At 44.3% G+C, this 25,920-nt stretch overlaps 1 protein-coding gene across 1 annotated transcript; it reads left to right on the plus strand.

Annotated features, from left to right (window-relative positions):
- The first annotated feature begins 556 nt into the window (after nucleotides 1-556).
- ptgfrnb (prostaglandin F2 receptor inhibitor b) lies at nucleotides 557-25,484 on the plus strand. The gene is made up of 10 exons (XM_028982013.1): nucleotides 557-675; nucleotides 829-1,162; nucleotides 3,890-4,255; nucleotides 6,112-6,522; nucleotides 8,817-9,182; nucleotides 13,756-14,163; nucleotides 14,678-15,085; nucleotides 16,683-16,790; nucleotides 23,749-24,054; nucleotides 25,084-25,484. Exons 2-10 carry the CDS (start codon nucleotides 1,117-1,119, stop codon nucleotides 25,245-25,247), a joined length of 2,583 nt encoding a protein of 860 aa, XP_028837846.1. The 5' UTR covers nucleotides 557-675; nucleotides 829-1,116; the 3' UTR covers nucleotides 25,248-25,484.
- Nucleotides 25,485-25,920: the final 436 nt, after the last annotated feature.

Consider the following 25,920-nt stretch of genomic DNA (forward strand, 5'->3'; position numbering starts at 1 on the left):
ATTTCAGGTGAGTGTGTGTTTCATTTACATTTTGCCCTCATCCAGAGCGCCTGACAATCAGTAGTTACATGGACAGTCCCACCCTGGAGACACTCGGGGTTAAGTGTCTTGCTCAGGGACACAATGGTAGTTACTGGGGTTCGAACCTGGAACTTTGTACTCTTCTGGGTCATAGGCAAGATCAGCAGAGGGAGGTGACGACACGATCATACTCAATATCCAACCAGCAACTGTCGTGTGATCGGACATCGATCAGCGATAAAGTGATGGATGGTGCACAGTACAAACTGGCTGGATGTCGTCCCGAAACACACTGCGTTCATTCAAGGGCGTTGCCCTCTTGATTTGGGCGTTGACCTACTCTGCTTGTAGAACTATTTCTGGTTCTATGCCTCATAGGCTACACATCATTAACCAGCGGTGGGGTCAGGCTGTTTGAAGGGCAGGAGCGGACGAATAAAAAAGGGCACCTACGACAAGATGGGGGCTCCATGGCCCATTTAATTTCACAGCAGCTTAGTGCCTCGCAGTTTTCTAATGTAGATGGTCTCTCGGCAGGGCACCTTGTCATGTGTAAGGACACCAGCAATATCGCTGCATCACATTTTATCCCCTGGAAGAGCACTTCTCCGCTGGAAAGGGGCAGTGGTGGCATATTGTGAGACACCATATAAGGTGAGGAAGCGGACCCGTAATCGGAAGGTTGCCGGTTCATGGCTGTCCACTGCTCACGCAGGGTGATGGTTAAAAGCAGAGGACACCTTTCGTTGTGTCACCGTGTGCTGTGCTGCAGTGTCTCACAATGACAATCACTTCACTTTCATACAGGCGACACTAAAGGGACAGTCACGGGAAGGGCACGTTTTGCTACTCTAGAGGGCACCAGAAAGGTGCTCCCTGCCAGAATGATTAAAATAACCAGAGGGGACACGCGAAACGAGCGTCTTGTCGCCTCCCTCCATCCCTACAGACGGACGGCGCGCGACACGCTGTCATTTCGCCGCCCTTCACGAGCGGGGAGCGCGCAGACGTCAGCGCGCGCGCGTAGCGTCGGGAACGCGCAGCCCGAGCGGACCGCGGCGCGACACCGGCACGCCGGACACCCGCACCGTGAGCATGGGCACCCTGGTCAAAATGCTGAGCTGTGCGTCTTTATTCTGGGGTAAGTTTCTCCCGGCGCGAACAGTTCAATAGTCCAACATTACACGACATTACGCGCGCTGGTGTGTGACAGAAAGGGAGCCTTGGTGACAGTATTAGGCGGCGACGTGGCGAGGGTGGCACTGAAACTGAGGTTAATAATTATTCCCTGTATAGGTGGGTCACACACTCTGGTGACGATTTTAAAACTCCTCACATAGCAAGAAGAAGAGAGAACCTGTGTGTGTGTGTGTGTGTGTGTGTGTGTGTGTGTGTGTGTATGTGTGTGTGTGCCTCTTACCTGTTAAATTGCACCAGAGTATTTGTGTTTGCTGCTGTGTATGTCTGTGTGTGTAAATGTGTGTGTGCCTCTTACCTGTTAAATTGCACCAGAGTATTTGTGTGTTTGTTGCTGTGTGTGTGTGTGTGTGTGCCTCTAACCTGTTAAATTGCACCAGAGTATTTGTGTGTTTGTTGCTGTGTGTGTGTGTGTGTGTGCCTCTTACCTGTTAAATTGCACCAGAGTATTTGTGTTTGCTGCTGTGTATGTCTGTGTGTGTAAATGTGTGTGTGCCTCTTACCTGTTAAATTGCACCAGAGTATTTGTGTTTTTGTTGCTGTGTGTGTGTGTGTGTGTGTGTGAGTGTGCCTCTTACCTGTTAAATTGCACCAGAGTATTTGTGTGTTTGCTGCTGTGTGTGTGTGTGTGTGTGTGTGTGTGTGCCTCTTACCTGTTAAATTGCACCAGAGTATTTGTGTTTTTGTTGCTGTGTGTGTGTGTGTGTGTGTGTGTGTGTGTGTGTGTGTGCCTCTTACCTGTTAAATTGCACCAGAGTATTTGTGTGTTTGCTGCTGTGTGTGTGTGTGTGCTGGACTGGCACGGCCCCAGTGCCCCCCCCCCCCCCCCTCTTGAGCAGGTGTAAATATTGCTCTTGTTTATTCCTTACATGGCGTTTGTTGAGCCGTCCCGCGCTTCCTGTCCCTTCACACTCGGGGAAGTGTGTAAACTGTGTGAAACCGTCCTCGTAAACAGCGTGGCCTGAACAGTATGGCTCTGTGGCTGATTGTTGCCGGGCTGTACCGGTGTGTTTCAGTGGTGGTGGTGGGCGGTAGCAGCCTAGTGGGTAACACACTCGCGTATGGACCAGAACCCCACTTACTGCCACTGTGTCCCTGAGCAGGGCACTTATCCCAGAGCTGCTGCAGGGGGACTGTCCCTGTCACTACTGATGGATAAGGCCGTCTGATAAATGCTGTAAATGTAGCGGTGGCCCAGTGGCAAGGGAAGTAAGGACATGTATCTGGAAGGCTGCGGGTCTGAATCCAGAATCGGTGGTGGGTTAAAAGTGGCCTAAAAAAAAACAATCACTTTCGCTTCAGGGAACGCGTTTGTTAGGCCCATAGCTGTATTAAAACAGGTGATTACTGGGGTGCATTTTGTCATGAGCTTGATGAATGGTAAGTTATTTCCTGATGGGAAAAGGAGATTAAGGGAATCTGTGGATCTGTAAATCTGTGAAGTAAAGCAGCGAATCCTTATCAAAAACCGCGGTAGAAGAACATTGTACATCACAGCCTTCCAGAGACTCTCTCCATATACGTCACGTGTGATCCCTGTCACCTCGGGACCAATCTGCAGTTTAACTCCGTGTCTTGTATAGCGCTTTTTAAAACCCTCTTGTTCAAAAAGTATTACAGACAAATCTAACACTTACACACGCACAGGCGTACACATTGCACAAAACAATACAAAAATGTATTTATACATTATCATTTTTTTATTTATCATTATTATTTTTTAAGCGTCTAGCACTTAACAAGCTCTGAGCATGCTCTTCGCTGACAAGTTGAGCCTTATCAGGGCTCTTAATTTGTAAACTCAATATTCTATAGAAATCGAACGAGAATTGCTGGTGTCTTCCTCTTGTAAGTCCGTTTGGATAAAAGCGTCTGCTAAATAAAGTAAAGTAAAGTGAAGTATAGCGCTTCCAGAATATCACCGCAGTGTCTGATCAGGACACTTTGCCATGTACGTGACATTTTGGATCAAACAGATGTCACTTAAAATCTCTTGATGTGAACTTTTTAAATGAAAAAGCACAGAAGAAAAAAAAAGAAATGATTCAGAGGTTGAAATCTTGGAAACAAAATGAGTGCACCCTTCCCTCAAAGTGCATATTTATGTGTTATACATTTATTGGCCGCCTTGTGCTTGTGTGAATCAAACTACAAATTTAACACGCTGGCAAATTACATTAAATGATGCATCAGCATGGCTGAACAGGTTCTTCTCAGGACATCTTTATGTTGCGAAACCACTTGTTTTTTCTGTTTGTGCCAGACCTGTCAGTGTTTCCTGTGGTTAGTAGCGGCTCTGTGCATCTGTTGATCAGACCTGCTTCAGAGTGCTTGTGGGTTTTTTGTGGTCTGGGAGGTGAGAGGAGGCATGAGCTCAGAGTGACGCGCCTGTGCGGGGTTTTCTGGAAGTTTCTCCTGCTCTTCTTTGTTCAGGCAGGTTTTGTGGTTGCCTATTCCCATGGTTAGAAAGTGGCAGAACCAGTTAAATAAAAGAACCTCAGTGCTGCTTTGATTGTCTGCATCAGGCATCATTTACGCAATCTAGGGGTAACGTGATGCTTCTAGTCGAATGCCGACAAACTCCACACATTATGCATTTTTAATATTCAGTATTATGGTCAATTTTCCCAAACACAAAGTCTAACTGCTCCTGATGTGGTTATTTTTTCAGGCGTCTGCCAAGGCCGACTGGTATCCGTACCTGCTGGTCCTCTGACCCGAGTGAAGGGACAGTCTGTGTCGATCTCCTGCACCGTCACAGACTATGAAGGTCCCAGAGAGCAGGACTTTGACTGGCTGGCACTAGCGGATCCTGAGCCGGTCCAGGTCATCTCCACCTTCGACTCGTCGTTCTCAGACGCGTCCTTCAGGCAGCGCGTGGCCTCTGGGGACATAAGCATCGAGCGGCTGGCTGACAATAAAGTGGAGCTCACGATTAAGGCGGCGGCTGTTACGGACAACGGCGTCTATAGGTGCAGGACCCCCAGCACGGATAAGTCAGTCACCGGGAACTACGAAGCAGACGTGCAGCTCAGAGGTGAGAGATTTCGTGTGCATGTCCCCAGGTCTTCAAAAAGAAGCAGGGAATCAGAAATCGGGGACCAGATGTATGTGTGTGTGCACAGCAACACTCTTTTCTAATTAAATATAACCATCGATACTTTCCTATTTATTTGTTATCCCAGCTGGCCTGAGAATTTCCCGGAGAGGGATGATGTGACGTCACTGAAGGCCACTTGCACACACAAATGGCCTAGATATTAGGATGGTCCTATTGTATTCTTTTTTTAATCCCAATCTTTTTGCATGAAATTTAAATGTGTCTTTCCCAAACATTTATAGACAAAAATATAGTGTTCACGGTATAATCATTTAGAATTGTTTTACTTAGAACTACTTTAAAATGTTCTACATCTTGGCATCCACTTAAAAACCCATCTAAAGATGCCAGCGGAGATAGGCGATGACATACTAAGCAGCAGCTAAGATTTGGGCCAAAGTGTTATTTAATGGATATGATGCCGGGGTCAGGCCGGTTAACGTGCCGGATTTATTCAGCTGGCCACTTTAGATCATTAGTTCTCCTCTTGGCTGAGCCGACTGCATAATGCGGTTGACTGGACGGACTGCCCTGTCATTTATTTCCACATGACTCCTTCCTTTGGCTACTGGAGAAAAAATAAAAACTGTGCCGTGCTGTCCAGAGCCCCTTGGCTCCAGCCACCAACCCAGCAGGCCACCAGGCCACCAGGCCCACTCAGCTCCTTAACCGATTTCCTGAAGGTGACGTCGGTGCGATTTATTTGACATGAATTGGGCTTTGGTGGGCATGTTGTGTGCTTAGCAGGCATGAGTGATGTTTTACTCTCTGCTCTCTCTGCTACCATGTGGGTCTTCACCGGAGCACATTTTTGAGGTCTGATGCTTATTTTGCACCTGATCCTTTGTACAAACCACACAGATTACCAGATGACAGGTGTGTGTGTGTGTGTGTGTGTGTGTGTGTGTGGTTGGTGCTCTATGCGCTTTTCCCATTAAAGGAGAACTGTAATCACACTGGTTAGAGTGTTGAGTGTAATATTGATGTCACTTGTCAAATAGTTTTAGTAAACTTTATGTGTGGCCGTAAAGTGACACGTTGTGAACATGCAGATTAAATGCATGCGCACGTGCGCGCACACACACACACACACACACACACACACACACACACACACACATATATAGAGAAACCATCATGCAATTGAAAGTTGCTTTCAATTCAACAATTGGGGAACATTTTAACTTTGTTATTATTATTTTTCTTGTTCTGCTTACATTCACCATGCACCATGGCACCTTAGACTGCTGATCAGAAGCAAAGCCAAACTGAGAACAAAACTGAGCTCTAAACAGTCAGGAACAAATATCGGAAGTAAAAATTTAAAAATGGCAAAAATGGCAAACATGTAAACAGGTTTTTCTGAATATTTCTAGTTTCCCAGCCCTTTTTATGAACTCATGACTCCATGTTACTGCCTCGGTCACTGTTTCTCTGCACATTCTCTGTGGCTTGAACACAACATTCACCTGTTTTTTTATGATTACATGTCACGTCTCATTTAGCTTCAGGGTTACTGGCGAATGCCAAAGGCATCCCCAAAACTTTTAAGAACTTAAGGCTGAGTTTTTTTTCGGAGTTATGTCTGTCTGCAAGTTGGGATGTTATAGACATTTTAACACTTAATATATTAAGAATTTACATTCCTGTGGTTGCCTTTTCCTGTGTGTGTCTGGACCTATTGCAGATATGAATCTATATATGTTATATCTAATATATACAGAGAAGCATCCTGGAGGTGTGATTAAATTTATAATATTAATATTTGGACCTTGTCTCTGGTTTATTTACAGTGATCCCTGACAGCCTGGTTGTGACCTCTGACATCCCCTGGCCAGTGGTGACTGAAGGCGGGTCTGTGGACCTGTACTGCAATGCCTCCTGGGATTCTATTGCAGGCACACAACTGTCATTCACTTGGTCCGTGAAGAAAGGGTCCTCACTTCTTGAAGAGCTCCTGACCTTTGGCCCAGAGGGGACTGTGTCTGTTCTTGGCAGCTCAGCACAACGTTATGCCAATGGTGGATTCCGTCTGGACCTGCACCATAGGGGCTCCTGTGGTCTGGTGCTGACCGGAGTGCTGCCCACAGACCAGGGGATGTACGTTTGCACAGTTGGGGAGTGGACCCGAGAGGTTGGGGGAGCCTGGTACAGACTGCAGGAGAAGAGTGTGGACTTGGGACAAGTTGCTGTTACGCCCACAGGTTGGTGCCGGGATATAATTTAGATAACGTCGTTACCTCCTGGCTTATATTGCGCAGATCCCAACCCTGACCCATCATGGCATGGACTCCCATTAAGGTATGCTGTGGCACCAAGATGTCAGTAGCAGATCTAGTAGCAGGTCCTGTAAGTTGGTACCTCCGTCCTACAGAGGTTCAGTTGAACTGACATCATAAACATATTCTTGTGTTCCCATTCTTATCCTTCCAAAAAGGGCAGTGCTATCAGGAAATAGGGCTGAACCTCGTCACCCTGTCCGCCGGCCCACCAGCTTTCCTTCCTTGTCTAGCCACTAGCCATCACAATTTAGCCCTTATCAGAGTCAAATTCTCAGATTTGTCCAATTTTCTGCTTCCAACAGATCGACTTGAAGGACAAAATGTTTACTTGCTGCATAAAACATCGCACCTACAGCCAGGTGCCACTGATATGAGAGAATCGATGGTATTCATCCATCTTTATATTATGGCTGGTTAGTGTGTGACACAGGCTTTTAAGATATTGTGAGTGTGGACGGTGATCATAATTTCAAATGAGAGTTCTGTATGAATACCGTCATACATAAATACTGTCACATGAAGTAATTAATATGAAGCTAATATGAAGCATCTATGTCTACACAACTGTATGTATGTTTGTGTGTGTGTAGACTGGCATTACATTGTGGGGAGGTCGCACATATTCTCACAGGCCCTATCTCCATATGCATGTGTGCACAGTACTGTCTCCTCCTGTTTGCTGTCTGCAAGTGGGCCCCGTCTCTCTCCTCCCTGTCTGATAGATATGTTTGAGCAGAGGTTGCTGGGGATATTCCTCGCCCTCTCCCATACGCTGTCAACGCAGCAGAGCTTTTTAATTAAAACAGCGAGTTTGGAAAAGGGCAGCCTACAGAAACGGGGGCAGATAGAAGAATTCCTCTACTGTTAAGACTATCTGCTCTTCTCTGTTGCAACAGCGCTGTCAATGAAGGACAAATGAAGGTCTGCCACAACATTAAAACCACCCATGTGACACTCATTAATATGTTATGAGGTGAGATCTATTAGGCAGCATCTGAAGGGTCTGGGAGGGAAGGTGGACAAGTAGCTGACAAGGGTGAAGTGGGTCAATGCATCTCCAAAACACTTTTTGGTACACAGTGGTTCATACCTCCAAGGAAGGACAACCAGTGGACCAACGAACGTGGCTCAGCATTGATTTCACTGTGAAAGATTTGGGCTGGATTCTCTATGTGATAAAGGCAACAGTCACAACAGTCACATTGTTAGACAAAACAAACTTTGGGAAAACTTTGGGTTCTGCGGTTGTGTAGATGTTCCACCACATCACCCCTCTGTGGCAAAGGACATACGAACATGGCAATAAATTCCTGTCCAAATTTGCGAGACACCACAGGACAAGTTCAGAGGTCTTGTAGGGTCTTTTCAGGTTAGGGGAACCTGCACAATATGAGGCAGCAATTTTCAAGGGCGTAACATTGGGTCTAATATTGGGGGTTCAGCGTGCATGAACGGGGGGGCGGGGCAGGAATGTGCAGAATTGCAAATGTTCACCTCTTAAAAATGTTCACCTCTAAAACAGAGCGATAAAATACATAATTTTAACAATAAAATGGTGTAAATGCCAGAATGCTGTTTTTTTTTGTAAAAAATCCACCGGTCAATCACATGTTTAGGAAGCCCATGACGTGATGAATATTTAATCATCTCAAAAAACAGACGACACAAAAAAGGAAAAATATTACCAAAACGGGATTGCGTTTTGGTAATATCAAGTAACCGGCAGGAGTGCCATTACCAGTTGACTAAACATGCAATTATTTTGCTGGCAAATTAAATGAATAAAGAAAATTAACATGTTATTAATGCAAGTATATATTTAATAATCTGAATGATTTGATTATACTGAAGGGGTGTATATTGGCTGGATGTGTTTTTTTTTTGCAGGGGTCATGACCCCCCTAATCCCCTGCAAATTACGCCTATGGCTAGTTTAAAAGCTGTTCAGATGTTCAGAACTTCTTATCATGTTATGATGCAGTACTTCATGTAATATGTTGTCATAACAGAGACATTCTGGCATCAACAGAATTATTCGTTATTTGTGTCCCAGTTGTGATCACAGGTTTGTGGGATAGTGGGTGAGCGAGCAGACCTTTGCATTGACACCTTGTGGCAGGTGTTATGGTTTTCATGGTTTTAACTTCAGTTAACAGAAATTGTATAATGTGTCAACATATGCCTCAGCTGAACCTTCTCTTTTGCTTTTTCCTTAGCTCAGTCACTTGATGTGTCCATCCAAGACAACACTACTCTGAGCTTGGGTGACACTCTGGCCCTCACCTGCATTGTTACTGCTGAAGACCCCACCACCCTGGGCCTGGAAGTTACATGGCTACTCAATGGCACACATGTCCTAGCCCACATGGGTCATGATGGGGTGGTGACCAACAGCTCAGATTTGGTAGGAGTGAGACGCGTGGGCGAGGGGGACTTCAGGTTGGTGGTACCCTCCGTGGAGAAGTCCAGCTCAGGCCTGTACTCGTGCAGGGTCCGGGCCTGGGTACGCCAAAGCCGTGGTGGCTGGTACCAGGCAGCGGAGAAGACGTCCAATGAAGTCCAAGTGGTGGTGGTCCAGTTAGGTGAGTGCATGCTGTTTAATTTCAGTTCTCTGTGGTTTTTTAACTCACTACACTAAACTGGAACAGTTCAGGAGGAGGAAGGAGCAATAAGAATCTCCAGAGCAAGGAAGACAATTGTGACGAATTTGCTGCTAACCTTTTGTTTTATGTAACTATCATAAGTTACAAGAGATTGATTGATGGCCCCAACTGATCCTGGAAATCCATCCTCCTTAATCCTGTTTCATGGTGTTTGCAGAAGGAGCTTCTCAAACATCTTCACAGCACAAATAAAAAAACCTTCTACAGTTAGTGAATGGAGCTGGATCATTTAGTCTTTCTAGAAACCATAACAGACAAGGTCACAAATGCTGACATCTTGTTCAAAAATAAAAAATAAAACAAAAAGAAAATAGTTGAAAAGTGTTTCACCAAAGACCAAAGATGAACTGTTTTGGGTGCCAGACATGGGTCCTTACTGACCTGACCTGTCATCAGGCCATACGTCAAAAGCCAGCGGGTGGCAATTCTGGGTCGACGTGTCACTTTCCCTGCTATGTGGAGCCATACTGGGTGTCAGTGACATTAAAGGGCCTGCATAAACACAAAAGTCGAACACTAACACATGCAGTTCTGGGTGCCCTTCCTTCTGCATCCCAGTTTGAAGCTGAATAGTTTATAAATCCTTCTGTGACTCTCCATATAATTCATCACTCTGCAGACTGCAGACATTTAACAGTAGTTGTGATTTAACAGAAGGGAACAGAAGGAGACTGTAAATTAAACTGCTGTTTTCATTCAAAGTGAGACTCATAAAGAGCCCCTCCTTCTTATTGATATCAATAGTACAATGTATTTGTGCTATATGCTGATGCTCTCCGTTTTACATCTGGTAATGTTTGTACTGGAATCTATACATTTTATATTGCCTATAACATCACAGTACAGCACATTACGACAACTAAACATTAACCATCATCATCATCATTCGTGATCTACAATACATCTTTACATAATGCAGTTTTATTTTGCTAGTGGGGCCTTATGTACATGCATACATACCTACACACATATACATATGCATGCATATTCAGTCTTTCTATGGTTTACAACATTGACGCTCATGTGTTGTCATGTGTTGCTCCATCACACATACACACAAATGCACACAACACCATCTCACATTCTTTGACCTGTTGTGCTCTGTCACTTATCTGCTCTCTTTGTTCAGCCACCTCTCATACCACGGAGTCTGTCTGCTTTCAAGTCCGGGTTGGTGTTCGTCCCGTGGCTTTTTCAGTGTTTGGTGTTGAGATGGTGTGAGGGTGTGGAGGGCGTGTGAGGAATGTGATCACGTGTGGTTGACTTCTCATCCATCTGAAACCCAAAACCTTCTCCATATTTGCCAAAGGAGCTGGTAAGGGCAGCATGGTAAAACACCAAAAACATGAGAAACTGGAGACGCAGACTGACAGAGCAACGGGTCTTATGTACTCATACTCATGATCTTATTATTGTTCTCATATCTGTAGAAAAACCAGGATTTGATTGTGATATTACTGTCTGCTGAGCTTTTACTCGCCCAGTACTCATCCGTGGTGGATAGCTGCCTGGAATAGTAAAGAAAGCCGGGGCATTTAGCAAGAGTTCATAGAGCTGTTTTTTCCTCCTGTTCCATATTATTGTGAGGTGCGGGAATCTTTGTGCCCCATGAGCCATAGCTCTTCCTGTCTGTGGCGTCAGACATCCGCCCTGAGCGCTCCCGCAAAATCACTGGCATCACACTGCCATTTAAAAAGTCCCATAAATTACCAAAGGGTTTCGTTTCGAAACCTCTGGCCTGTGGACCTATGGCACAGCGTGGCGTTTCCCTGAAATTCTCCTCTAGGGCATGCTGAAAACCGGTTTTGTATTAGATATTGCAGTGTCATTACCTCACATTATGTTGTAGTTTTAAGGTTAAAGTTAAATATTCGTTATGACAATGAATTAGCCATGCATTATGTTAAACAAACATTTTACTGTATTGTACTCTAGAGACCCTAGAGTAGATTAATTCTAGATTTAGATTAATAAACTAGATTAATTCTAGACTAAAAGTGTTTTTTGAACGTTTGGGCCTTCATTGGAGTTCTCTTTCCCACGAATGGGAAACTGACCCGTTTTGTCAAACTGAATCCTGGAATCAAGTACACAGATTCCCAACACTTGGAATTGGAATCAAACTACCGTATGATAAAAGGCGTTTTAAAGGGCTGTGGCTTTTATTGTTTTATTCTGGCAGCTTTCCCAACCTCACCTCCACCAAGCTGTATCCGTTTTTTATCACCCTCTAACCTCGCCAGTGAAGTAAATGGCACTGTTCCTTGTAGCAAGTTATTTGACTGGTAAACAGGGCTGTTTTTTATTGGTATGAATGACTTATGACTTTCTTGGAACGATAATACAGAGATGATACAACATAAACAAGCATTCGGAAATGTGTTTGCTCTGTCCAATGTTCCATCTAGGCATTCAGACGTTTAAAAAAAATCTTTAACCATTTGGTCCTGCTACTCAGTGTCCTGGCTGCCACACACACACACACACACACACACACACACACACCTCTGACTCACACACACAACTACGGTCCATTTAGAGTCACCAATCAACCTAGTGTAGATACCTTTGGATGGTGTTGGAAACCGGAGAACTCGAAGGATCTCTTTTGGCCCTAAAATGATTTCATGAGAACCAGGAGGTTTGTGCCACTTAGGAAGTTAAAGTTGCAAAGAACATGGGTTGTTTCTCTTGCGTTATTGTCCCAACTTTCGTTGTTGCTATGAAGTATGTCTCAGTGGAGGCATCAGGTCCTTCATCTACATGCTCCTCTGGCCTCAGAGCTGCCTATACTCCTCAACACACTACTAGCATGAACATGTATGCACTCACGTTATGTACCATGTCATGTTCCATGAGCTGAGCAAGAGAATACAAAAACCGAAGGGCGGTTTATAGTGTGTCTGGCAAGCCAATTTGTGTGATAAAGTGTGTGATAAAAACCCAGTTCGCTTTGAGTGAAAGAGGAGGATTAAGTATCCAACGTGGTGGGGGTGGACACACTATCGCTGAAACGCTCATTTGGAGACACTCGGTTCCCAGGATACTCGGCTGTCATCCCTATGGACAGAGTAAACAGCTCTGTCTTCTTCTGTGTTTGTCCTGCCGAAGCTTTGTCGGTCTTGGTTGTCTTATAATGGCTGATGCTCAGCTTTTTAATTGCAAATGCCCTGGTGAGGAGCTCGGTCTGGCACGTAGGTATGGTCTCTGCACGTAACAGGAAGTGAGCCGGTTCTTGCGGCATGGGGCAGATGGTGATGGAGCGTGATTCAGTGTGGGCGACGTCCAAATGGCCCCTGTGCAAGCCCGCTGCCACATATGCCCGGGGACAGGCATGGACGGCCATGTGGTTTGTGTGCATCAGCTGAAATATATTGCTACTGACTGTGTGTAAGAGGTGTGTGTGTGTTGTGGGATGCGTGTGTTCGCGGGCATCCCAGCCGTTACGGCGCTTCCAATCCCTCGCCTCCCATAGAGGGTCCCTGGGCTTGAGGCCAGTAAACACTTGACACTGTTGTATTAACATTTTAGAAAGGAGATCGTAAACGGCCTGCTATTCTCACCCACCCGCCTTGCTCGCTCTTCCTGAGGCTCGCGAAAGACTGTTATTGAATGAACATGCTGTATTTGTGAGGAAGGAAGTCCACACAGCCATTCTGACAGGACCTGCAGAATAAAAACCTAGGTTATCGTTTCGAGTGACGGGTGTCCTGGTCATTCAAAAGCTGCTACTGGATGCTGACCTCATGATCATCAATAATAAAATTCACCTTGTCCCTGCAAAATTGCATTTCTGTGTTTATTGTAGATCATTAATATCCAACCGAGAAGCATTCTGTCACTCTCTGCTTTTATTCATTCCCCTCCTAAGATGGATTCTCCCCTGTCTCCCTTCACCCACCCACATAAAATTTGGGGTGACTGACATGACATAAGAACATTTTCCTGCCAAGATGATGCAGGAGGCAACAGACAGACTAAAATTCCCTGCATCAGACTGTACGGCAGAAAATGTAGTCGTGTTCCCCTGCCCTCCATCCAGAGCGACTTACATTCAGTAGTTATAGGGACAGTCCCCCAGGAGACACTCAGGGTTCCTGCTCAGGGACACAATGGTAGTAAGTGGGATTTGAACCTGGGTCTTCTGGTTCATAGGCATGTGTGTTACCCACTAGGCTTCTACCACCCTAAGGTACCTTACAGGTCCCATCACAGGTCCCTCACACACTGGTCACAGACAATCTAGACCAGGACAGACCTGGACAGTTTCTTTCCCCTCACCATCACCCTCCTAAACGGCTGAAGTGTCACACATTGCAAGCGCACTTTCATGTACGCTTGTGGTATTAATTCTGTAATCTTTGTAATTTTCTGTATATAAGATATTCGATTATTCTGTTGACACCATGGACTACAATCAAATTCCTTGTATGTGTTTGCTCACATGCCAGTAAAAGGATTCTGAAAAGGGGAATGTTTGCGTGTGTTGCAGACACCGATTTCTCCGCCGTGGCATCTGCCCTGGTGACACCACAGCTCTCCGGAGATCCCACTGAGCTGGAGTGTCGCGTGACGAACGTGTCCCACCTGCTTGACCGGCGCCTGGGTGCGTCCTGGCTCTACAGCCCCAGTCTGGCGACCACGGTCACGGTCGCGTCCCTGGATGCTGCCGGGGTTCTCGTGCCGGGCCCTCAGCATCGAGGTCGACTGGAGGCGAGTCTGATCACGCTCACCCGCGACGACCCGCACGCCTTCAAGCTCCGCCTGTGCCAGACCTCGGAGGCTGACGCAGGCAGCTACGCCTGTGTCATCACGGCCTGGAGCCCCGCCCGCCAGGGAGGCTGGGAGGCAGTGGTGGTGCGCCAAACTCCCGCCCTCAGGGTGGGCTTTGCCAACAAGAGTGAGTGCTGCTTCTCTTTCCTAGTTTTTCAGATAAAATTGTGTATTTTAAGTGAAAATGAGTCTGAAGAATCTTCAGCTGCTCTGCTTTCGCTCTTATGTAACACGGAATTTGTTGTCGCGAGCTCGTCTAAAATCCTCAAAGGTCCCTTGTTCCTAAAGACATTAAAATTTCAGAGTGAATCTGGAGCGTTCTTCACCCCACATCCACTTACTTAGATCACAAATATAAATCAGTCACTGTCCCTGGAGCTTATGCTGGTGTCAAGCGCTGTCTCTGTGACATTAAAAAGAAACCCTTTCGTAAATACGCAATAACGATGTTGGTTTGGCCTATTTTTGGCCGTTCTTTGAAGTTGTTTCCTCAGCGTGTGAATTAGACGAGCTGAATATCTTCAGCCTTTGGACATTCTTCACTGCGTAGATATTGACTGTATATATTATTGTATTCTTGTGTTAATTATTGTATTAATTATTCATGAAATTATTAAAATTTGATTCCAATGTTCTCGCAGACCCAACCATAAATGTGGTCGCCCGGCGAGTTCGAGAAGCCAGGTCCAGCGGAGCCACGTTCGAGATGAGCTGTCAGGTGGTGGCCAAGAACCTGCGTGACGCAGGCTTCTCCGTGGCAGTCCTGATCCAGACCGAGATCGGGGGGCCGAGCAGGCGGATTATCTCCCTGAGCCCGAGCTCCGTGCTTCGCCTGGAGGACTGGAGCGAGCCCGGCCGGCAGGACTCGGTGACGCTGGCGAGGAGCGGGCCGGCCGAGTTCCGCTTCCGGCTGCAGGGGGTCCAGGTCTCAGACCGAGGCTTCTACACCTGCGAGGTGGCTGCCTGGACCAAGCAGCCTGGGGAAGAAGACTGGACTAAAGCTGTCAGTGGAGAGTCCAACAAAGTCCAGATCTCATTTGAGCACACCGGTAATGATTGAATAGGGATGCCAACTTTTCAGTCATTAGTATTATATTAGATCAAGCCTTATTATTATTGTACAGAGAATAATGAAATGCCGTTAGCATCTAACAGGAAGTGCAGAAGAATGGAGTGGTGAACAAGCCTCAATGACCAACAGAAAAAAAAAAGTTCTCAATTGTAATTCATATTTGTAATAATGCCTTAGTGGTATTCAAAGTTACTTTCCCTAGAAAAGGCACAGGATTACAAATATGCTTAATATGCTTTATTTGTAATTTCACAAAGAACAGAACTGTGCTACATCAATAAAAATGACAAACATGGGAATGCAACAAAACACTGAGCTTGCTCAAAAGTCCATAACCTCTCAATAAATACAACATAAATCAGTTTTTCAGAATCAGAACCTTATAATGAACACGGTTAAATAAAACATGATATACATTAGAGAGCAATTTATTCAATTTACAATCCCTCTTATCTCAGCTCATTCAAACTAAATATGCTCATAAAACTGAAAATCATGCTTTCACTAATGTTGACAGCCATAACAAGGCAATAAGACCTTAATGTTTGAGTAGTGATGTCTAGATGTAATCGGACCAAATTGTATGATCCCTTAGAAATTTCAATTTTCAATATGGGCAGCGGTGGCCTATCGGTTAAGGAAGTGGCCCTGTAATTAGAGGGTTGCAGGATCCTGATCTGCTACTGAGGTGCCACTGAGCAAAGCACCGTCCACACCTGTCATGGCTGCCCACTGATCACCAAGGATGATGGTTAAATGCAGAGGACACATTTTGTTGTTGTGCTGTGCGCCGTGCTGCAGTGTTTCACCATGACAATCATTGTTAATGGTTGTTAATGGTTGCTTTTGCAACACTGCATATTTCTGTAGGGAACTTTTCTGAGATTGGAGTAGGGAAGTAGATCTGTCTTCCTTTTTTCTCTCTGTGACTCTAACTCCCATGAGTTCTTTTGCTATTTTAGCATTTTCTCACTCCAAGGCTTCGATAATCTCATGTCATGTGTGTCAACACACCTTAGAAACACCAATGTCTTCCTATTGCCACTCTTCCTATCTCTCTCTCTCACTCTCTCTCTCTCGCAATGAAATACATTCTACCTTCTTTGATGTGGGGAGTTGCCTGTCTTGGGAATTAACTCACAGCCTAAAAGCCATCCCTGTCGAAACACCAGCACCCCATGTGTCCTGAAACACGTTTTTCATGTTCTGCACCTCTATTTCGCCTCAGTTTTATCCCCTATTGTGGATTGTGTTCCCAGGAAGCGGGTTGAAGAGGGCTAATGTGGCCTGTGGAGGGCTGTTGGCTTGTTCTCTTCTCTGGGCAATAATGGCTTCAAAGTAGCTCGTCCTTGGGGAAAAAAGTGCAGCGAAGCTCAAAAACGGCAGCTTGTTCCCCTCTCTTCTCTCTTGCTCCATTTCTCTGTTGAATGGAGAACTCCCCTAAGATCTACTCACAGAGCCTTGGCAAGCACTGTTCAGCTAGGCCTGGGTGTTGGATGAGGATGAGTGTGAGCCATGATCACCAGTGTGATAGTCTGGCAGTCATCTCAACGGACGTCTCCCTATGCTTGCAGGTCCCTCGTTTGATGTGTCCCTCAGCTCAGGCACCATCGGCCTGTACCCTTGGGAGACTGCCAAGGTGGCGTGTCTCATGAGTGTTTCTGGAACGCCTCCAAATGCAGGCAAGTGCCAAGACCTCTGCTCTCATATTATTTTACACCCACTAATAGTACTCAAAATGTCAGCATAGATTAACTGCATTAGAATTCAGACTGAGCAGGCCCTGGCAAATTACACTTTTCATTTAAAATGGAGCTTGCGTTGAGACAATGGTGTCTCTGCTTTCAACATGCCGAGCATTTTTTCCCATTAACAACACGGCCCTTCAAAACCTGAAAGACCTATAATCATATGGAATGCTAAGAATTGTAATCAGTTCCAAGGTCACATGGAAAGGGCAAGTTTTGCATGTCCTGCTGATGCTTACTAGGCAATAGTACAAGCAGAGTGAGATTATTCTTAATACTCAAATTATCTTAGCAAGGATTCTCAGACACTTTGGGGACAAACCTCCTCCCATTCCATATAATAGTAATCACCCCGTTTGCTCTTGCAAACTTAGAGGCTCATAAAATTGTCCAGGACGAACCGACCGTTTTTGTGCAACAGCTGATGATCTGATAACATATTAACATGCAATAATGGCAGCACGCCTTTGGTAAACACAGAGGGTAATAAAGCCGACCTGGTGGGCATTTCCCTTGTTTAATGTTTCTGCGGTTATTGTACCCTGAATCCAGAATACCCACACCCTTAAATCACAAATATTGTTTTCATTTCAATCTAATTAGCGGGAATGCACTGCAAGACTAAAGAAACAGGGTCGTTGCAGTTTGTAAAAAGCTTTTGGGTTGGGTTGTCTAAAGGTGGATGCCCAGGTGGACGTTTATGGGGATGATTACTGAAACTTTGATCTTAATGAATTATTCATTAAACGTGAGTTTTTTTTATTGATGCAGTGGTGGCCTAGCGGGTTAGGAAGCACACTCGTAAACGAAGTTTCAAATCCCGAACCATGAAGGTGCCACCAAGGTATCCTTGTGCAAAGCACCATCCCCACACACTGCTCCCTGCTCACCAAGAGTTACCATGTGCTTTGCTACACTGTGAATCACAATGACAATAATAATCATTTTCATTATTATTTATCTTGATTAAACAGCACACTACACCATCATTACTTCACTCTACAAAGTATTGTTAGCTTGCCAGCATGTTCACAGAGTGCAGCGCTGTTTGCATCTCGACTCATTTGAAGGAAAGGTTGCTTGTTAAAGGCGGTGGAATCACTTGACTGAGCTTTATCACCTGCAGCAGTTGGGTAATGATCTCACTCAGAGTGAGGAGAGGATAACAGCAGAGATGTTTGTTGCCTCTGATGCGGATGTCACTGTCTTTGGTGGGGGCGGCTGCTCTTTTGCTTCTTCTGCAGTGCTTACACAATCACATTAAATGTACACTCGTGTACAATGATGTCACATTTAACTAATAAAGCTATAGTTTATTTTAGCATTATATAAGAGTCAAAATAGATTGTGATTCATTTGAAACGTTTAACACATCAGCGCCTGAGGGTGGGTGTGTCTGCCAGGCAGGGAGCACATGTGTGGCAACAACCTGTTGTTTCTCACTCAGGACTTAGCTGATGAGCTGATGCGTTCAGATGCACGAATGGATTGGAATGGCTAGTGCTTGCATTTTTTTGTGCCACAGGCACTGCATGCTACGCAAAGCCACAGACCCTGAATTAATTAATTAATCACACATTTGGCAAATAATGAATCATGAGTAATTTCTTGCAGAATGTGTGATTCAGTTTTTCAATTGTTTAATCACTCGACAGACCTATTATATATCCATACATACTCAAATTAGTTTTGCAGCTATGGGGCATCTAAATCATTTAGGTTGCTCAAAGGAACAAAATAAAGAATTCTGCTCATAAAAAACTCACACTTTATATTAAATTATTAGAAATGTTTGTCTCATGAGAGACATGAGAGTTCATGAGAGGTTTATTTACTTTTGCACTTAAATATATTCAATAAGACATATAGACCAAGGAACAGATTATCATAAAAATTCTTTTCAGCAGGATCCAGTTTAATCTGCTCTGAAATGGCAGGCTCTCCCTCACTCAAAAATCTTTTCATACATCTCTGCTTAATATTATTAGTGCACAAATAGTAAAATCACTTTAAATGATCAGAAATGTATTGATCATTAGCTGTATTCTGAATGTTTGTATTAGGGGCAGTGGTGGCCTAGCGGTTAAGGAAGCGGTCCCATTATCAGAAGGTTGCCGGTTCGAATCCCGATCCGCCAAGGTGCCACTGAGGTGCCACTGAGCAAAGCACCGTCCCCACACACTGCTCCCCGGGCGCCTGTCATGGCTGCCCACTGCTCACTCAAGGTGATGGGTTAAATGCAGAGGACAAATTTCACTGTGTGCATCGTGTGCTGTGCTGCTGTGTATCACATGTGACAATCACTTCACTTTATTTATTTATTTTATTTAAGTAATATGCTGCTATTTCTTACTTCTATGATTATCCACATGTTCCATTAAATAGCATGTAGTGCCCCTTTTGAGTGTCCTTAAGGGGTCGTAGATAGATGTGCTGTTTTACCCATTTCTCAGTAGCAGCTGGCCAGTTTTTTTGGTGATGGGTTAGCTCCATGGCACAGTTTCCTGCAGTAGCCTGGCATGGCAAGAAATAGCTCATGCCTCCTTTGCTGCTTGCAAATTCCATAGAACTGCAATCTGCACAATACAGAGTCGCTCCAAAGCCAGCTGCATGGTGACATTTGGTTAATGCCATTTTCATTAGTTTTTTTATTACCCTCAAAAGTGCCATTGTTTCAGAGTGAGAGAATAGAGGCTTGTCCCGACCCACCCAAAGATGTCTGTGCTTCCTTGCGTTTATATCCTAACTATATTTAGATCTTATAACTATGTAAAAGCAATTACAGTCCATATCACTTTCACATAAAAAAATATTTAAATGAAGGTGACATTAATGTAAAAGTAAAATTATAAGGAAAAGATGTAGGTTTAGGCTTAAAAAACCTTTGATTTAATTCATTTAGTGATTTAGTTATTTATTTGCCATTTTATGGACCATGCAGAATTATTTAAATGTGTTCAATATGTGTATCTTTTTGGGGTCAACTTTCTTGGCACTAATTATTTGTTTATTCATTGGCTCATTTTATTTTAGAATTGATAGTGACTGAACCAAAGTTGTATGACATCTGAACACATCTTGGAAAGCCACATCTAGGAATTCAGTTGAATTCCTTCACAAAGATAATATAAGGTAAAATATATTAGAGCCATGAGAACGTTGCACCTGTCTTGGTGGTAAACCACAGAGCACTTAATGTACATGGATTTTTTTCAGCTCCACAGAAGATTTTTATCTGAGATTAGAGGTGATGAGGTGACTTGAGTTTGACTCATTCCATGAAGGTAATGTTTTTAAGGAACAACCGCACCAGACTTTCCAGATTTCAGTGGTGGAAGTACGGTTCTTGTTTGTGAACTTGACAAACCTGCATCGATGGTGTGCTGACAGTTTTGCCAGATTGGACGTTTTTTATTACATACATGATAAAATTCTACGCCTCGTGTAAATACGTTACAGTGAGTAGTGAATAACACTTAGAGTATTGAGCTTTATTTTAGCAATGTAACAGAACTTTTTTCAGTACTGACTATACCCAGCCAGATTTGATATGGAAGAGGAACTGTGCCTCTCAGTGGACATTGAAATATTCCTCCTGCAGTTTAATTATCTCTGCCATACATAGCATACTTTATATTTAGAAGCAGAAATCTCCTGAAGGTTTGCGCCTTTCTTTCAGCTCTTGCACTGAGCAGGAGGATCTCACGGCCTTTTTCGGGTGGCGGTTCTATCGTTAGGTCATGGTGTTGGCGTGTCCCAGTTGGTTCCACTGAAAGCATGCATCTGAACCTTTCAGATTAGATTACAGCAGTGTTCCTTGTTCGAAACTGGTAATTATTTACGGCAGCTTTGCATACCACTAGCAACCTGATGGGCCTGTTCTCTGACGGAAAGATGTAATTTGAGGTGTGTGTAGAAAGGGGGTTGATAGGGAGAAACCGTAGAAATGAGCTATCAATGGCCCCTGGTTCAACAAAGATGCTGCATGGCATTAACACGCATTCACACTTTATTAGAGGACGCATGCATGGCCTTTTTCACACAGACTAGATGACTCTGCTCTCTTTTTTTGCTCTGTGGTCTCTGTGCATTCTGTCTCTCATTTGAGGGTATGATGATCAGATATCCCTTTTAAGGCAGATGTCACCATAATGCACCCTAGGCACTTCAAAGACAAAGATAGTAGATGCCTTTTATTGGTGGATGTCAGTAGAGAAGTGGGGAAGAATTTTTTCTGGGTCTCTGTCCCAGTTCTCTGTGTCTCTTTCTATGTCTTATTCAAAATAAAGGGCCAACAGAAGAGCGACAAAAGTATCATCAAACACACAAAAAAAACCCTCAGCATTCAGTTTAAGTTTTATGAATAGATCTGAATGCCACTTGGTATCAGCGAGACCCTGGGGCCGTTCCCGAATGCGGTCCTGTCACCCTCTGTCCATGGCTGAGGACCCAGTCTGGCAGTAAAGCACTGGACCTTGACCCAGGCTCTACATTAGCTCTATAAATACCGCTGCCCTGTCCATTTTATTCTTCATCATCGTCTTCATCATTAGCCCAAGACAGGCCTTGTGACTGAATTAGATCTCAGAAGGACATTAGAGCATGAACAGTTCATGCACAGTCATGTAAGCGCCTTTTTATATTCTAATTTAGCAAGATATCTAGTCTTGACATGGCTTTGATATATATTTAATTTATATATTACTTTATTATTACATTTCCTTACATATGCTTCACTTTAGAGGTCCTTTGTTCCTCGAAGGGACAGTAAAAATAGAGCATGCATGGTGTTGACTTCCATGAGGGTGCAGCAAGGCTGGATTTCGGCAGTGTATAGAAGCAAGCCCATTAGGGTGATAATTAAAACCATCATGCCTCTTCCTCTGATGGCTCCAGAGAGCAGCAGTAATATTTTTTTTCAGATGAACTGGATAACTAGCAAGGGCCCAACTTCCATCCTTCTTGTACTCGTGCACCCTATTGTTCTGTCGTACTTTGCTCTCGTATTCTCTTTCCTCCATTTTTTCCTTTCTTCTCTGCCTTTTCTTTTCTGTCTCTCTCTCTCTCCCTTTGTCTTTCCTTCCGTATTTTAATGTGGGGGGGGCTGTGTTCAAAAAGAGATGCTATTCAGGGGTTTGAATCATGTGTGGGTGACTGCAGTGGGTTGTCTTGCTGTTGCACTAATTGCCTGTTTTGGAAAAGCTCACCGAGCTTTCTTCCTTATATCTCACATCCCATTTCATACCAGCCGCACCATGCTGTTTAAACAACATAACATTTATTCTGTCAATCCAATGTTTTTTTTCAGAGCAGCTTAATTGGAGTAAAAATGGGAATTCTTATTACTCCTCACAGCGATCCTAAGGCACAAATAAATAGCTTCTTAACATGAGTAGCCGTGTTTTGGCATATCTTCATTAAGAATTAGATATCTAAAAATGTTAACATCATGCATTAGATGCATTATATTAGCAATCAACTAGTGTTAGCATTTCAGTATATACTAGTGTCAAGACCTGATACTAGGGGGTGCTTTGATACCGTGTTCCGGTCTGGATTATCATGTTGTCTGTCACGTCCTTGAGCTGATGGCGGAAGGAAGTGCAGAGGCGGGATCCCATACTGGGAATGGGATTTTATTGAAAATAACACAACAAAGGAAAAATGGCACGAGGGCCGAAAACAGGGGAAAAGGGGGGAGAACAAAAACAAACCCACAGGCGTGTGGCGATTCCCAGAACTGAAAACAACTAACACAACTGTTGCACAGTCCACATAAATTGTTGGGCTGACCAACATAGTCCTTTATAACCATTCTGCTGTCATGCAGATTGGCGCCAGGTGAGTCCCCATCTGCACCTAATCGTGATAGAGCCCCCCCCTCCACAGGCTACGTCCTCGGAGCCCAAGCAGCACCGCCAATGGAGGAGGTGGAGGTCCTGCCCTTCTGTGACCCGGAACCTCTGGCTGGCTCCCAGACATTGTCCCGCATGGTGGCCTGGAGCCCTCCAACCTGCACACAAAATTCAGGGCCGAACCTTCCGGGTACTTACGGGCATCCTCTGACGCTTCTTGCGTCTCTCCCTGCCCCGCGCAGGGAGGCCGTCCCGGACCCTCCTGCAACCGCTTTTTGCACCCCTGGGTGGTGCCTTCTGGCTTTTGTTACTGCTGGGGCTCCGAGGACGTAGCCTGTGGAGGGGGGCTCTGTCATGATTAGGTGCAGCTGGAGACTCACCTGGCACCAAGCTGCATGACAGCACGGCAGTTTATAAGGCTCTTCTGAGCAGCCATTCGGGGCTGCGACATTTTTATGAGAAGTGTTGTTTTCAGTTTTGGCAACCGCCACACACCTGTGGGTCCGTTTTGTTCTCCCATGTTGTTTCCCCTGTTAATAAATAATTTTTCCCCAGTATGCCCCACCTCTGCGCTTTCTTCCCCCATCATCTTACGGACGTGACATTGTCTTCCTAATAATTGGGTGAATCTGTCTTCATGTGTGTGAGCCTGCCATGTCATTGGTCATTGGTTGTTTCCCCTGTCTATTATTTGCATTGTTGTTTTGTTTAAAATTTGTTAGTCGTGCGTTTGCACCCATTTTTACTGCCCTGACTGAATCCTGAATCCTGCCTCAGACCTGTGTGCGTGTGTGTGTGTGTGTGTGTGTGTGTGTGTGTGTGTGTGAAATTTGCATGCTCTCCCCATATTGGTGCAATTTCTTCAGGATTCTCCAGTTTCCTATCATCATCCAAAGTCATGTACACTAGGTGGGTTGGCTACACACTGTGTAACACACTAGGTGTGTTACCCACTCGGCTACTACCAAGGAATCAGTTTCTGCAGCAGTTCTTCCACAGTATCATGGCCACAGCCTTTCATTTCTGCTTCTCTCTAGATGATATTGTGTACGAGATGCGCTGGTACATCACTAGGTTGCGTGGGTCAGACCACCCAACGCTGCTGGCCAGCATGGACCGCTGGGGTGTGGTTCGGAAGACCCCACGCAACGACAGCAGTGACTGCAGCCTGGAGCGCACAGGGCCTCGCTCCTACATCCTCAACATCCACAGCGTTCAGGACAGTGACACAGGGGAGTACCACTGCATCGCCACGCCATGGATCCGCTCCCCAGCCTCAGGGACATGGAGCAAGGCGCCCGACGTCACCTCCACAAGAGTCTTTATTAATGTCAAGTTTGCATGTAAGTGGACATCATTACAGTCACATTCCACATTCAGATTTTCTAAGTCGATTGCTGGAGACCCTCATAGATTGTAAATTATTTACACATTAAAGAAAAAGAAAATTTGATACAAATATAGCATATAAAACATCCCAAACAAACTACGATAACCAGATTCTCTTTTTACAATGCTGTATTATACATTAAAGTTCATCTTTAGTCATAAATTACTTGCTTTTTAAGTGCTATCTAAAATATGTTCATTTCTGCCAATTTCCTAATATATTATTTGAACTAGATCTAGCCTTTAATGATTGATTACTTGATATAATGCATGTGAACAGTGAATATATCATTTATAATATAGAAGTTTATCATGCTCTACAACTGTGCTAAATCTCTACAAAATAAGTGACTGGGGGGTCAGGCTCATCTTACAGCACCCTGAAGTGCTGGGTAATTAAGGCAGTGGGTGCTGAATCCCAGCCACTGCTAATGCTTTGTGATGCTGTAAGAGGGCTTAATGAAGCCCTTAATGAAACTCGGTGTGTGTGTGTTCCACTGAGCGTTTTATACAATCACGCTGTGTGCTGCAAATCTTGTACATGAAAGGCTTGCATCTCATTTTGACCTCTTGTTGTCTAATTTACTTACCATGGTACAAAATTTACAAAAAAGGTACTTCATGATGCGGTGAGAGTCGTGTCCTCATTTCTGATGGGGAATTTGGTGTTGGTTGGTAAATGCTCTTGGATCCCTAAACATAAAGCAATACATATAGGTAAGTTGATGTTGTAAAAATGTGAATATATAGAAAAGGTTGCCAACTCTCACACATTCACCCGTACCTGCACCTGATTATGGATTTTTTTTTTTTTTTTTATGTGGAAACTGGTGAGAGGGTAGATACATATATGTGCATGCATCCATGCATGTGTAGGATGCATTGAATGAGAATCAATTATATGCCCGTGAGAATCAATTATAACTAAGATAGTCATGCATAGGACCGCTCTACCATTTGATAATGTTCCTGTGTTTGCACAGTTTGGGACTCCATGAAGATGCCGCTGCTGTATGGGGTATGCGCCTCGGTGGCAATGGGCATCTTTTCTCTGCTGCTGGGCCTCATCTGCACCCAGTGCTGCTTCCGCAATGCTGCTTACAAGCCCCGAGTCAACAACAAACTCATGGAGCTGGATATGGACTGACAAATGCTGCAGATTGGACATCCCCACCTGCCGCCATGGCAACTGCACCAGAAACCAGTGGTCTCCAGCTGCACCAAAAAGGGAAGGGGGTTTGTGCTGGGGAAACAATCAGACAGGAAATAACTAAAGCTGCTGGTAAATGAGCCAATGGACCAACTGCACTCTTGGAACGTTGTGTTCAGACTCTATATATATAAATATATATATGAGATACATTTATATATATATATATATATATATATATATATATATATATATATATGTATGTATGTATATGTATATATATATGTATATGTATATATGTATATGTATGTATATGTATGTATATGTGTGTGTGTGTGTGTGTGTGTGTGTGTGTGTGTGTGTGTGTGTGTGTGTGTGTATATATATATATATATATATATATATATATATATGAGAGATACGTACATACATACATATGTATGTATATATATAAAAATGACTTCCTTGAAATAAGCAATGCTTTAAAATGAAGAATAGATGTGGGAGAGCACTTCCTTTTTTAACCTGATGACCATGACTTTGCCAACAATTGTTGATCAGGGTTTGTACTAAAACTAAAAGTAAGTATGGTGCTAACAAATACAGTGCAACCGATGGTGGTTTACAGTCATTTTGTGTTTCTGAATGAGATGCTGTATGCAATGACTGA

Source organism: Denticeps clupeoides, chromosome 5 (genome assembly GCF_900700375.1).
Source record: "Denticeps clupeoides chromosome 5, fDenClu1.1, whole genome shotgun sequence".
Taxonomy (NCBI): Eukaryota; Metazoa; Chordata; class Actinopteri; order Clupeiformes; family Denticipitidae; genus Denticeps; species Denticeps clupeoides.